Below are 16,139 nucleotides of genomic sequence, written 5' to 3'. Positions count from 1 at the left end.
ATTGAAAGGACATCTTGGAGGCTTTAGCAGAGTTACGGACGTGACATGAGACAGATTTTAGTGCATTTACAATGAATTTCGAAAGAAAAAACCTTCTTGTTCTTCTCTTCTCTGTACTTAGTATTTCCTTAGAAATTAGTATAATGTTTAGACAGATGTTCTTCAAAGAGCTGAAGGCTAGAGGGGTAGACAGTCATCTGTAGTATCACCTGTGGGTGGTAAACAAATACATGTAAAAGTTAAATGTCTATGGATTGCTCTAACTCACCAGTGTGTGATAGTCTTTTTATTAGCAACTAGGGCCCCATCCCCCATGCCAGAGCTGCCACATACCAAAATAACTAACTGAGCTTATATAAAGCAAGTAAAGAACTAAAAGTATGATTCACTATGAAAACATTACTTGTATACTCAATCTCTGATAATTGCTTGTCAACTTCAACAACAAATCTTTACAAAAACATACAGGTCTGTTGATCACCTAGTCATAACAATTAAACATCAGCTTGATGTCAGAGAGCATTAAAAGTTTAATCTCTAAATGGTATCTCAGCTGCAATAAATTTGTATTTCTAGCACTGTTAGCAGATAGCAATTTCCATTCTCCCTCTCCCCCACAAAGTAGAAATCTGTAAATAAATACTCTTTTGGGTATAATCCAAATAAACGGCATTCTGATTAATGAGTTCTGTACTTCCACTGGCAATTAAAACCTTCACCTAAGAAAAATAATAAATGATATTGAGGTTTGTCATCTTTCAACCTTAGTAAAAAACCTAACTGTATACTTATAAAGGAACTCAAACGTAAGCTTGAAGCTGAATATATGCTCCTATTCTTTTTAAAAACATAGTTAGATATTTTTATGTTGGTAGAAGTTGTACATTTCTGCGATATATAGGAAAAATTATATATACACTGTATATTAGAGTGGAAGTGCCTGAGTTGCAGCATTAAGGAAGAAAAAATAATTGGTATTCATTTAGTAAACACTTAAGTAGAAACCGTGGGTTGAAGTTGCAGACTGAAAACTTAACAAGCATGAAATCAAATTGTCAGTTCCTTTGGGCACAGAATACCATATGTAATTACATTCCACAGCAAAGCAGTATGTTTACTAATGTATTACAAAAGGAGTAGAAGATCATATAAGAGATGAGGAGATTTAAACGTATCCAATACATTATGGTCTCTTATGATTGCATGCGTGCTGCTGCTTTGCTTAACTCTACAGTGTAAGAACAAAACTCTTCATGGCATCCTAATAAAATGTTGAGCTACCTTTTCATAGGACATCTGTTATTACTGGCTTACATTTATGATGAATCTCAGTCAACTGCTGAGAATGAAAACTTGTACCTAATTTGCTTTTCAGTTTACAGTGTGTTGATATCAACAAACAGAATACAGTCCTGTATTTAGCAAGTTAGTTATCATTAGTGAAGAGCAGTGAAAACAAAGAAGATGGAAATATTTTATGCAAAGGAGTTCAAAATAAAATTACTGATGAGAGGGAACAGCTGTAAGTGCCCATATACGTATTTTATTAGAATTGGATAAATACAGCAAAAAGAATGATTATGGGTCATGTTTCATCTGCTTCCTTTGCTCAATCTCTTTGCTCATTTTGGTAATATTCAAAAAACAAAGAAAAAACTTGCACAAAATAAAGATTCAACCAACTTTAAGACTAACACAAAATACTTCACCTTGAATATTCAGAGTAGCTAAGGGCTGTAGTGAATATGTAGAAAGAATAAAATCTTACTGAATATTCTCCATGGATTAGGCAATCAAGGGGAAAATATGCCAGACAAAACATAGCAGAGGCTAACTATAGAGTGTACTGTCAGTCCTGGTAGTCCCCTGCCTTCATCTTGCCAGTATTATGATCATTAATCCCATATTATTTTGCTGGCACTTGAATCAACTCCCTTCTTCACTCATGTATCTGCTGGTTTTTCGTCATCCTGATACAACTTGTGCTCTTACTTTAAATGATAAATAAAATCAAGCTTGCCATTTTGGGAATGTAGCTTGCTAGGATCTCATCATAAACCATCATAAACATACTATAAATTGTTAAACAGTCACATTTAAGAATAGTCTTTTAAGGTTTTGGATTTTTAGAAAGATTTGTATACATAGATGCATTTGAATTGTAGTCAAAAAAATTATCAGAAAGTTTTTCTCCAAGCAAACACATGGTGAAAACAAATGGCTCAAAGACGAAAACTCAGATGGAATTCATAAAAACTTCCATGACTTTCAGGAAGCTCCCTGCCTATTGCCAAGTTCAAACTTTTTCACTCAACCAAAATATTTCATTAGAAACACCACCAGGACTCTACCAATGTTAACAGGAGGAGAATGATGATGAAATCCTGGAGCTTGCTGATGAAACCAAACAAGACACGGACAGTCCAAAGTATCCAAGTCCTCTGGCTCATAGCTAGAAGAATTGCTGAGTTTCCAAGCAGAAATTCAAACCATAAAGCAGCCTACTTCTATAATATATGATATAATTTATTGCTTTTATCCCCAAGCAGTTACCTCCCATAATTTTCACCTCCTAGAATTTTATTGTTTGTAGAAACACAATAAAAAGTTATTTGTGTGTCACACATTTTCACTTACACTCTTTTAATAATAAGTTATGAAATATAGGAGCCAAAGTATACAAGTTGTTTTTTTTGTTAAAGGAAGGATACACTCTAAGTCACACTGCAGTTTCCATACACCCCTTTGGATCTCGTACTGCTCTTTTCAGTGAAATTTTTATGCATCATGAGCCTACAGGTAGTGTTGTAAATAGACAGAGACTGGACATCAATGCGATTGTCTTGAAACTGCCCATTAGAGCCACTCATTTAAGCAGATTGATGGACACTATCCTTGTAAGGCAGCAACACAGTGTATGTTTCCACTTAGCTCACTGCCTGTTTGAACAGTCTATCCCTGTTCTAAAAATACCACAGAATGTAGCAGCTAAACTGAGAACAAACTAAACAGAAATGCACACACAGAGGATTTCCTCCAGTTGCCCATATCCAAGAAAGCCCACTAGCAAGCTGCAAGGGTATCTGTGTAACTACTGGTCAGTTTTTCTCCACTGTTACTTAGACTGCAGTCATCCTCCCATTTAACTGTCAGTCCCTCTCTCGTCACAATCCACAATCTCAAGAGTTCTTCACAAAAATAAGGAAGATGATGACAGTACCCCAAAACTGGAACAAGCTGGTAGGAGCTGAGAGGAATCAAAGAAATGAAGCAAAACTCTTTCTGGTGTTGGCAAGGAGCCTGCGGCTTTGACCGTAACTAGTGCCCTTTATTCTTTTCTGTACAGGTGACCTCACTGGCAAAGGTACCAACACTGACAACACCTATGCGTATGAGAGAGGTTTAGATGATGCCATATTTGTGCATGTAACAACAAAAATATTGAAGGGAAACACTCGTAACAGAGAAAAGACTATTGATGAGTTAGTGATTTCACAGTGCAGCCTGAAATGCAAGAGGCATACACCACCATCCTGAAGTGATCTGACTACAGCCATTTACCTTAAACTCCTTGTAAATTTTAGTTTTCCAGAAGGGAGAACAATAGGAAGTTTCCCACCACCAAATTTCCTGGCCTGTAAAGGTGCCTTTTTATCCATCATCCAGAGATGCAGAAAATTGATATGTCCATCTCACTTGTGACATAGAGAACAAACTTGTCTGCTTGCTTCATTTTATAAACACATGGGGACTACTGCATTTTAAAACAACACAACTTCATAATTTAAATAATATGCACTGCTGTTATTTTCTCTGATACTTTCAATTAATATTAAAAATTCCAGAGAACGTGCTCATGCTCATTGTTCAGCATCTTGCCCAAATATTTAAAATACTATCTTTAGTTCATAAAATACACACATCTACTTTAAAAAGTAAATAATAATAGCGCCATAATAAAAATCCAAAATGGAACAGACTACAGCCGCATTAAAGTTATCATAAAGCTTTTGCACTCACCAGTACATAAATAATCATCTGCAGAATGAACATTTTGTTGTAAGCATAAATGTTGTGCCATAGGAGGAACACAACAGTTCTCCATCTCTGTCTTGCTACATAATTGTAGCATTTCATAGCGGTCTTCATTAGGGCTTCTCACAATGTTCAAATAAGTCCATCACATTCCATCTGTCACCTCTCCAGCTCTGCAAACCTCTCTCCTTTGTTCTCAGAAAGATTATATAAAGCACAGCAAGCAGCTGTCACGAGAAACAGATATTTTTCATGAGTTTCTAGCCTACGCGTCTGAGTCTTCTATTTATTCACCCTTTAGTCTTCCAAGTGCATATTCTATTGTTTTTTCACCAGAAGTGCTTTTGTCTCTTTTGAGGGCGTAATAAGCTCAGTAAACATGTGAAAAGCTGTTTCTAATAAGCACAAATATCCCATTCCAGTAAGATTCCATGACTGTTTTTTCTTGCTTTTGTTATCCATCACATACAAAAATATTGCTACATAGAATAGTCACTCTACAAGCTAGACTTGCAGGACCTGGAATGAGGAGAGTAGAATTTATGAGTTAGGCACTGCTTCAAGGAGGCCTCAGAGCCTACGTTCTGACTCAGGAAAAGGCCAGTCTTAGTTCTCCATATCTTCTAATGATTAAGATTGCCATCATTATTATTATATTGTGCAGTCTTTTTACATAATTGGTGATGAAAACAAATGTAAATGAAAATTTCTGGGAAAAACAGGAGCCTAATGCAGACAGTGAGGTGCAATAGCATATTAAAAGATTGTGAGGGAGACATAAATAAGACAAGCCGAAATCAGTTTCTTCCACGTCTACAAGTAAAAATCACTTCTGACAAATCTTGGATATAGTTCTGGAACAATAAGTGTTTTAGGGAAATTTAAGCTGCAAAGGAAAATTTCACCTGTGAGCTTTCCAAAGGGCTACAGCCCTCATGCCTATGGTTAAGGTGGATAAAACAAGTGGTATCTGCTCTGAATCACTTGCAAGTTTTAGACCACTCCAGCCTGTGTGTATAATTTGCCTTTCACAGCAAGATAAGCAATGCAAGAAAGACCATTCTTCCTGATTATTACTCATCTGTAAATTTTGAGAAATTAATTCTTTACAGTGTTATTAACATGAAAACTTTGCAAGAGGAGGAAGGCAATTTCGCTTGTCGTGAAGCAGTTGTTTTCACAGCAGCAATAAGAGCAGCAAAAGAGAGTTGCACTTAAAATGCAAACAAATGAGAGGCTGTCAAGGAGATGCAAAAATGGATGGAAGTGTAAGGAAGATTCTTGATGAATATTCTTGAGAATCAAATGAAAATGAAAAATCTGAAAAGGAAAGAATTTTTTGAAGGAAAACTAAGAAGAAAATTCCAAAATGCTATTACACAGAAAGTCTGTCCCAAATGGAAGGAAATAGTAAAGAAGAAGTTGTCAGGTATTGAATCCAAGATAAATCAAAATGAATACTTAACAATAAAATTAAATCAATTTGCCATTAAAATATGCTATGACTTGAGTAAGGCTGAAAATGAACAAAATCATTTTATCAGTGGCTTATAGACTATATCATAGTGCTGTAACGGTTGTAAGATAGTAAATCATCTAAGACCCATCCTGTCTGTAGTGTAAAATTACATCGAATCAACTATTTTCCTAACGTTTCCTAAATGTATCTAATTCCATGGCCCAGCTTTTGTGGGAATGAAAAATTTAGTAAACTAGCTATGTTGCGAACAAATGATCTGCATAGGCTGAAGCTAAGCTGTTTTACCACTAGAGATGGATACAAGGAGCTGCATAAACTAATAAGCTACCATAAAGGCATATTGGCATCTGGGATTTTCCAGGCATTGAAAGATATTACACACTTCAGCGGAGTCTGGAAAGACTCTTACTTTAGGCAGCTTGGGTACAGAATACGTATAAACATTAGAGAGGATACTTCAAGGTCAGGAACTACAGGCTTGTCGACAACAAATAAACGCTTGTGAGGGGACTGAAGTGTACCTAGGCTAGCTAGGACACGGAGCCATCAAAGCTCCAGGGCAGTCTTGAAAGCTTACAAAAATACGAGTAGTTCTTTGGACTTAGAGAAGTGTGCACAGACCTTTTTATGGAAATACTCTGAGCTGAATGTTGCCCACAGTGGGGCTCTACTTCTGCAGTCTCAGTGACCACAGTTGTTTTATTGCAGCTCCACTTCTCACTTCACAAAATGAAGCAGCAGGAGAAGAAAGGTTCTTACTCAGTTTCAGCAAATATTTATATTTGGTTGGTCATTTCATAATATCCTATTCTGCTTAACAAGATGTTCTGTGGTTTCTGGAAGTCACGTGGCTTACTAGGGGAAGTTTATTTTTGTAAGTTGAGCTTTTGCAACCATTAGCTGCATATAATGTAAGCATTTTACTTTGCCAAAGATCAGTACCTTAGACACCATGGGTAAACAATGGCAATGATATCAAACACCGTCATTTAGTATAAAAGTACAACTGGAACATAGGAAAAGGTGATCTTTCCAGCTAAAGAGAAGTTCAGAATTCATTTCTGACACAGTGGGATTGCTGTGTAGTGAAAGAAAGAATTCTGCACCTCAGAGTGGAAGAACTTGATTCAAAGCCTGGAAAAGTAATCCAAGTCTTTCTCTTCACTACTCTGATTGTGGAAAAAAGGGGAGTGTTGTATGAAAACATATGCTGGTCTCTGAAGACAAAACTCTGGAGAAATAGAAAGATTTACATTGGATCAGCTAACGAATTAGCATTAGAGTTGCAAACATATCTGAGATACTAGATTTTGTCCTAGAATATTAAGAAGCCACCAAGTCCAGCAGTATTTTTTGTGACTCCATTTCCATGTGGTCTACTGCATTCACAGAATCATTTGTTACCAACTAACAAGTGTATTTCTCTGCTGACTTAAAGACGTCAGAACAACTTGCATCTTCTTTCCAATCAGCATTTCTCCCTCATTCTTCTCACTGCCTTGTATGTAATTAATAATTTCTATGTCCCGCAATTCAGTTATTCTCACTACTTTAAAGCCCTCTATATGGAATGAAAGGTGAGAATTGGAACTTCTCATTGTACCTAAACTTGATATATTATACATGATCTATTGTACCAGATTCTGTCATTTTAATGTTTTGGAAATTTTACATCTATTTAAACTAGTCATTTTTTAAAAATGCATTTATTTTAATGTTTTTCAAGGAATATTGCTTTCAAAAAATAAATGTATAGGAAAAAAAAGCAGGTTTGATAAATCACCTGAGAAAGAATCACAGGGCTTGGGAAAAAATGAAGCATTTAGTTTTCAGCAACTTAAAACCTCAGCTTCAGGGTGTTTGGAAAGGATAGAAATTTTATTATTGATTAGAGTGTTTTCTGGTTGTCTCTTCACTCATTTGCTTCTTGTCACTTCTGCTTCTTGTCACTTCTTGTTCTTTTTCTTTACCTCTTCTTTGTTATTTACACAAGAACGAGATGTTCTGTCAGAAAGCTTTTGGGTAGGGTGGTTAGCAACACCTTCACCTCTTGTAGGACCAGACTACACAGCTCAGTAGCATCTCAAAGGAAAAATATAGTTAAAATTCAGAGGATATGCCATTCAGAATTCAACATACAATATTTTCATATGTATTTGATACAAAGAATGAAAAAACTGCTACTTTAATGTCACTCATTATATCAGTATCCAGTGCAGAATTTTGTGAAATGTAAATTGACCATTTAACGATCCTACGTATACTAACTCTGCAAGCACCGAGAAATGCTTTTGCAATAATGTCTAATTTTAAAATACAGGACAAAACTGCATTTGGCTCTATATCAATGCCCTAGAGAAGACAGAACACCCCACACAGAGACAACGTACAGTATGAAAAACTGTTTGCCGATGTGCAAAGCATTCTCCAGATACAGCCTTAGTCGTAGAATCATAGAGTCATAGTCCTAATATCACTTTCATTCTGAGGACTTAAAACTGACACCAGCTTAATATTAACATCTTTGGCAAGTAGTGAGCGCTATTTCCTAATTTCGGGCAAAAATGTCTATGCATTTATCAGACTTGTAAGAGAGGCCTCTTAGAGTGAGACTGAAGTATGAACTGTTCTATAGCCACATCTCATTCTGGTGTAAAGATTGAGGCAGTTTCTTTAAGCATCTTGGGTGAAATTTTCCAAATCTTGATTTCCTTAAGCAGATAGTTACAGCCCCTACAGTGGTAACATATGTCTCAAATGCCTGCCCATCTATTTCCTGAAAATTTAACACAGTCATCTTCTTTAGTATTTTGCTGTACTTGAATTTACCCCTAGATATTTGCTACAGTTGATGGTCTATCAACAATTTTCTGACTGATGGTTCATTCCAATTTTTCTCATAAAGAAAAAAAAAAAATCTGTGGTATTAGCATCAGAAAATTTTTAAATAACACAAACAGCAACTGGCAGTACAGAAGAATCAAATAATCATGATGCTCTAAAATCATCATTCTGTGGTAGGGTATGTGGGAACTTTAAAGAGTTTTGGGTGTGAGAAACTACTGGGAATGCTCACCTAATATGCAGCATTGCTGTATTTTGGAATTATTTCAAATGTAACTTCTGAAGTATTTAAGCACTCAGTCTGCACCACAGAATCTGATAAAATTAATCCCCATTGATTTCAACATATTCGTTAGCTATTCCCTGTAGCTAGCTACTTAAAACACAACAAAGTAATTACACAAGTTGAGGCTCAAAGTTAAAGTCCACAATAAACAATGCTGTGAGTTGCTACCTAACCTTGAAGACATCTAAGCATCTTTAACTTCTAGCTTCAGCCTGTGGTGCATTATTTTAGATGTCAAGGGGCTATACATGTAAACAAGAATTTTGTCTAAAAGTAAAAATAAAAAATCAGACATATTTGTCAAGAGTGACAATGAGAATACAAACCGATGTAAAATTGATTTAAAATAAGGACAGTTAATGCACAGTACTTTGAAATTGCTGTTGAAGTGGTTGTTGTTATGTCCTTTTCTATGACAAGCTACTGCATCATGACAAAAAGCTGACTTAATCTCAGGGGCTATTTTACAGTATTTATTTCTGTACTGCCTGTGGGGTTAATTTCAAACAGTAGTTAGTTTTGGCACATGAATACTCAAGCAAACAAAGATTCCTGGAATTAAAAGAAAACTTCCAGTAAAATGTAGATTGAACTCTCAAAAGTTCAAATTATATCTAAGCCAAACATGATGAATCATAAGATTACATGTTACTATGCTTATTTTTGGCTTTTCAAGTGCAATGGTAGTACAGTGTTTAAAATCACACTTCTGTGTTCTCCATAAGTTTGTAGTAAATCTTCCAATACCACTCTTGCTTTAACAGACCCATGGTTTGGGTTTCTGTGGGGTTTTTTTAGTAATACTAAATCTCTTCTTCATCAAACCAATTTTGTTTTCTTGTAACTGCTTGCTTAGATCTACCGTGAGGACAGCCTTGCTGGATTTCCAGAAAACCTAAAATTGATATAGAAGGTGCTGAATTGGGTGTTTTCTGTGTATTTATTATTAGAGTGGTTTATTTTCTCCACTAGAACAATTTGGCTTGAGCATTGCCCTTGCTGAGAAGTCCTCTCCTGCTTGAAATCATGTTTGTCTAGAGATGACCATAGGATGAAGGAAAAGAAAGAAGCAAACAAGAACAAGGAGATAAAAATACCACCATAAAATATCAAAACAGCCAAAAGATGCTTTCCAAGTTACTGCATATTTCATTATATCAGGAAAAATGAAAAAGCAGACAAGAACATAGGCTAACTGTATTGGCACATGCAGCATTCATGCATCATTTAAAAGTAATGCTTAACACTTAATTTACAAGAAAAAAGAAATTTATATTAGTATTTATATAAAGAATATTAAAAGATATCAGTAAGTTGTGGGGAATGGAGTAACTAATCCACATGGATTTGGCTTAAAGGACAGCCAGTAACTTTCCACTGTTCTGTATGCAGTGTAATGAGGTAGCCCAAAGAGATGCAACATGCTATATATGCTGAGTAACATTTCTTTAGAGGCACTGGTGGTGAGATTAAAGTATGATATTCTTGGTAGAGGACTAAAAGAGATAATATTTCTTTCGGTAATTAGACTCCCACAAATTTGTCTCTTGAAAATCATTTTTTTCTGTAGTTTTTTCATCTCTGGCTCTAGGGAAAACAAAAGGTGGAGCAGCAAAACATCCAGTAAAATTAAGAATTGGTAATCTAATTTGGGATTTATCATTCCTTTGTTTTCCGAGTTATGGCTTCAAGTACAATTTTGTAGAACTGTAAATGAGGTGCAAGTAATTTTGAAGAAAGAAATTAATTTGTTCAATAAGTTATTAGAAGAGCTGAATTTCTGTTTCAGCAAAGAAGAAATAGCTCCCATGTCTAACTGACTTTAATATTGTTAACTAAATGTGAGAAGCTCTGGCTCATGCCCACTGAGTTCAATGAGAAACAGCTTGAATCCACAACATGTTGGATCAGGCACAAATTTATTTTGATGGCTTCAAGGAATTAAGAATATATAGGACTACAAGGGAGTACAGCTGATAAAATGAAATCTTAGTCTCACTAAGTTTAATGGGAATTTATGATTCACTTAGAAAAGGTTCATGATATATTAACTTATTTTAGTAAAGCTAAAGTATGATTGGGTGGGCTAGCTACAAAAAGCTCGTAAAGAATAATCACAGTAAAGAAAATATCTCCTTCATCACTTGATTTTTCCTACCAGCAAGCTATTAAAATTTGTTTAAGGTTTTACAAAAAGAATACAATTGAGGAAACAATAATCATTTCTTGAAAATGTAAAAATAAACAGTTCTTTGCATATGTAACCATCAAACTTGAATTTGACCCTAAGTACAGGGTACCAGACTTCTTTACGTTTTAATCCATCCTATCAAAATCCAAGAGTAAAATTGATGCTTTTTCATACACAAACAACAAGCAATTTCACGAGCACCAGTATCAGAAAAAATACATGTCTACCAATGACAGGATCATGCATTATTCTTAAATACAAACTCATCTGCAGATATTTCTCAAGCTGCACATAATACACCACTGAAGTGGTGTAATAATCTTGTTATATACAGGCCATGTCACTGGCTCAGTATAATTGCTGCTTTCCTGGCCCTTGTGATCTTAATTACTGAAGTCAAGGTAATGTGTTTTTTAGAGATGCACCTACAAAAGACATCTAAGAGAAGAAAATGCACCAAGGTGATTACAAATAATAACAATGAAGAATTAAAAATCTGTTACCATTCTGTTTTCAAAATTACATGTAACTTATATGAATAATGGTATTAAAATAGCTTCTTTATGCATACTTGGATGCCTCTGCAGTATACTCCATTATTTCAAAGTAACACTGGAAAAGGATTTAGCTGAAAAACTTTCTTGTCTGAGATCAAAAGAAAGCTTCATTAGAATAATTCCTTACAGTCCTTCTGATAATATTTTCAGGGAGAGTAATATACAAAAAAAAGAAAAGAGAAAAAGAGGAACATAGTGAAATTATGGAAGATCTAGATTACAACTCCAGTGAAAAATGTGGGACAAACTGGATAGGAATATAAAAGTATCGGTTCTGACTGAAGTATGAAACTTATGCAAACAACGAGGGGAAAAAACTCCACCCTTTTTAGAACATTTTGAGATGTGTGAAAACTACAAATGCTAGATCTGTGAAAAGGAAACTGGGAATTTGATCCATATGTTCTGGAAATGCCACTGCCCACAGCTAAATTATTTTTGGAGAACAGTACAGAGAACAGAAGAACCACTGCTAAAGCTGTTATAAACACAGGGTCTCCCTGGTGATGCAAAAATCTTACCCTGGCAGATATTAATGAGTGACTATAACCATCTGGATACCATATATGAGGAAATAACTTTTGGTATGTTCTAGAATAATTACGATATTATTTATCAATTATATCTAATTGTCTGAGGAGAAATCATTCCACTAACTCCAAGGGGAAAAAACGCTATTCAGGGTGGCTCACCTATTGATTTTCTTCATATAGATGAATATAATTTAAAAGCCTGGACTGATCTAAGTAATTCTACTGTATTAGGGAAGATCATATTTTAAGCTTGGGAAGTTCTTTATCATGGCGTATTTTTTCAAAGCAAAATATTTTGAAAATTTGCAGCATATGAAATAGCCCTAAGACCTGCAGACAGATTCTGCTACTGCTTCTCAAAACCAAAAGCACATCACTCTGATTACAAGAGAAATCATTACCAATTCACTTGGGCTACCATTTACTTGTTCACAGGAATGTGTGACTGCAGGGAATGAACTTCATTCATTCTACTGTCAAAACCAACCAAGCCTTATATTTCTATTCTGTGCTTTTAGCAAGCAAAAGCAAAACCTTCAGAGCAGTTGGCATCTTCTGCTTTCTACCTCATGGCTGGCCCCAGACGCTTCCTCCTCTGACAATTTGATAGCCTGCAATTCTCACCTTCAGTTTATTCTAGGCAGTCAGTACCCAGTAGAATCAACGTTATCGCAGCAGTATGCAATAGGTACTCTCATAACTAGTTCATACTAGTAACTCTTGCCACAGAAAAGGATAGAGACCACCATAAAGAGTGATAGATTCAAAGAAAGCAGTGTATACATTTTCTTGGCCATACCAGCAGAGTCTCCCCGAAAAAGTTAAAATATGTTTGTAGAAAATTCTGAATGGTGGCAACTATATACCATCTGTTTTGTTCTGGTTTAGAGAGGAATTGCATCAATCCATGATGTTCCATATACCACCTCTCCTTCACAACAGCCACTGAGCAAAACCTAGCAACAAAGTTGTGACTGTCATATTGAAATAATCAAAAAATGAGATTATTTTATTATAAATGGCATTTGAATATTATATGAATAATAGACTTCTGATTTGATACTAATCTTTACTCTTTTTTGAAAAGATGTCTTTGCTAATAATTTTTTGAGTTCTGAAAATAAAAGAGTTCTTTGCACATATAATCATCAAACATGAACTTGACCCTAAGTACAGTTTTTATTTTTCGTGTCTTTATTCATTCTTTTCTACATAGTATTTGTGGAATTCAGCATCTGGAACGAGCAGGAAACAGGTTGACTCTCTTTGACTCCCTTTATTTCTGCATAGTGACATTTTCCACTGTGGGCTTTGGGGATGTTACACCCAAGATATGGCCTTCAAAGCTGCTTGTTGTCATTATGATCTGTGTTGCTCTTGTGGTGTTGCCCATACAGGTAAATGCGGATTTTTCTTCTCTTTAGAACTGTTTTTGAAACAAAAGAATAATAACTGAAGTAATTTATTGTTACTATTATTACTGCATATAAAATGTCAGAAAAAATAACCACCTTCTATACCTCCTATTCTGTTTCGGGTTTTTTCCTTCCTTTTTCTTTTGTTCTCCTAAAGTCTAGATTCATACTGAAAACCAGCACTAATCGCAGTTTTGAAGTCCTTTTGAAATCTTTCTGTTGCTGTCATGTAGCACAGAGCCCTTCCTTCATCCCGAGATACACGTTTGATACTCCATTTGTTATTAATGGAGCAGTGTAAAAAAATAAAAAATAAAAAAAAAACCCTCACACCCAACAAAACCCCAGAACACAAACAAAGAAAACACCAAACCAAAAAACAACAGTAGCCAGCACTTTCTTTATGAGAATACCATTTCCTCTGCAGACTCTGTTTCTAATCTTGGTTCTCTCCACTTCCTCTCCTACACTTACAGCTCAGTACTAACTTGAAAAAAATCTCATTAAATCTGCAACTCAAGCAAATTGGGTTCACAGCTGTCTAAGTCGGTACACACATAGAGAGAACAGCACAGTTAGGAATTTTTGATGCCTACTGAAGTTTAGCAATTCTAACAGTTTCAAGAGGAGAAGGCTGGAAATCCAAATATGTCAAGGAGTCAATTGGTTTCGTTACATGCGAAGCCCTGCCGAGAGGTTAACTGCTCCACACTTGGTGATCACCCAGACCTCAGGCCACAAAAAGGGGATATGGGGAGACACTGTGCAGGCTTATCAAAGCTTAGAGTAGGCTTGCTCGACCACGAAGCACCAAAGTTTCTCACTTAGCCATAGTTTCCACAGTCTGCTTCTCTGACAGAGAACTAAAGCTCAACTGTGAGCAGACAACACAGAAACCCTGAGAAGTCAGAAGTTAAAGTTTTCAGCATTCATTTTCTTGATATTATTTGAACATTTTATACCTAAATATTTGATGTCTGCATACACAGAGATATGCACTAACATCATTATATTCCCACTCAGTGGAAACTTAGTAAAATCTATATTCTATTGAAAACTAAAATATGCTTTATCAAAGAAATTTGGAATTACCTAGCAAATAGAAGTTTCATCTTTCAGGTAGTTCTGATACAAACTTCAGGCATAAGAGCTCTGCGTTACCTCTAAATAACCTGGAATCTACTGCCCTTGCACATAAATGTACCTATTATTAGCTACTTTGTTTTACAGCTTTGTAATGTTAATGAGGCTTCCTATAGTTTTTCATACAGAGAATGTGGGAGGCATTCTCTCCTGAGCTTTTGTCCTGCAATTATTATTCACGACTCAATCTCTCCATCAGCTGAATGTGGATGAGAAAAAGCAGCTATCACACAGACATATAGATAAATTGAACTCGGTATTAACTGCATATTACTTACAAGAAAATTGGAAACGGTGTTTGTATGTTTTATTATAGGTTGTTACAATATTCTTCTAGTCTAAAGACTTCAGACTAGTAATGTTTACTGTCAGCCTGCATGTATTGTTTAGATGATGAAGGCAAATTTCTTGTATTAACATCTGCGGTGTATTTAAGTTGTGTCTAAATTTATAAGACAGATAGTATACAGAATCACATTCAGAACATTCTGAGAAGAGTTATTGCCCAAGCTAAGAAACACGGTGCTTCTATCCAAGTATCTATAATCACAGCGTACACTTAAGTGTGTGAAAATTTAACCTTTCATTTGAGGGAAGCATTTATGTCACGCAACACTGGGAAAAGAAGAGCACAGAAGTATAAAATACATAAAAGAAAGAAGGTACAGCCTTCATTCTGCTCTGAAATCCTGAGATTTATTGTCATCTCGTAATATTTTGATGGATTTATTCTGCTATTTGTGGCTCCACTGCCATATTTGTTCATCTCACCCACTTACCAGAGAACTTTATAAAAAGTAAAACATTGCGAGCTAAGAGTAGCTTTGCACAGAGCCATGAGATGAATGAGGCAACATTGTTAAGTCATTATATGGTTGTACTGCACATCTGCTTTCCTCTGTATTTCACTGACAATTGACATCTCTTGCAGTTTGAGCAGCTGGCGTATTTGTGGATGGAGAGACAAAAGTCCGGTGGAAACTACAGTCGACACAGAGCTCAGACAGAAAAACATGTTGTGCTGTGTGTTAGCTCTCTCAAGATTGACTTACTTATGGATTTCTTAAATGAATTCTATGCTCACCCCAGACTGCAGGTACTTAGAGTGAGAAATAAAACAAACAAACAAACCAACCAAAAATGCAAAAATGCAGACAGCCTTCTGAAATGGTCTTTAATTTGTAAAACTGAATTTAGGAATAGCTGGCTGAATTGAGAATCTATAATTATAATAAGAAGCTGAGATACAGTACGGAGACATTAGTTTTAAATTGAGGTAAATAGACTAAATAGATGGAATTACTTTCTTGTTGAATTATGCCAGTCCTTTTAGAAACAGGTATTTCTATGCAAATTCCTTATATTCTACTCCAAAATAGAAAATAAATGAAAATACTCAAATTATTTTTTCCTGTTGTTTTGGGACTGAATCCAAAACTCCTCACAAGTCAAAGTGTCTCTTGATTTTCACATTTTGCTTTGGGTTTTTTGTGGTTTTTTTTGGTCCATGTTTGGAAGATTAGATCCTTTTTGAATTGTTGAAATTAAGAAATAAATAGATGTCCTTTAAAGGACAAAGACCTTGAAAACTTACACACAAGAGATTTTCTTAGTGTACGCATATTCTCTAGCAAATACAAACATGTATATGACTT

General features: G+C 35.4%; 1 protein-coding gene across 1 annotated transcript in view; it reads left to right on the top strand.

Moving 5' to 3' along the window:
* LOC104280320 (potassium channel subfamily T member 2) overlaps nucleotides 1-16,139 on the top strand; it is a gene marked incomplete at its 3' end in the record, with an annotated part of 69,496 nt that overhangs the window by 27,412 nt on the left and 25,945 nt on the right. Inside the window, exons 10-11 of the mRNA XM_009877936.1 lie at nucleotides 13,143-13,323; nucleotides 15,416-15,580. Of these exons, the coding sequence (XP_009876238.1) occupies nucleotides 13,143-13,323; nucleotides 15,416-15,580 (346 nt within the window). The remainder of the gene's footprint in view (nucleotides 1-13,142; nucleotides 13,324-15,415; nucleotides 15,581-16,139) is intronic.

The sequence above is a fragment of the Apaloderma vittatum genome, unplaced genomic scaffold (assembly GCF_000703405.1).
Source record: "Apaloderma vittatum isolate BGI_N311 unplaced genomic scaffold, ASM70340v1 scaffold2251, whole genome shotgun sequence".
In the NCBI taxonomy this organism is placed as follows: domain Eukaryota; kingdom Metazoa; phylum Chordata; class Aves; order Trogoniformes; family Trogonidae; genus Apaloderma; species Apaloderma vittatum.
This window is presented reverse-complemented; position numbering and strand designations above follow the sequence as displayed.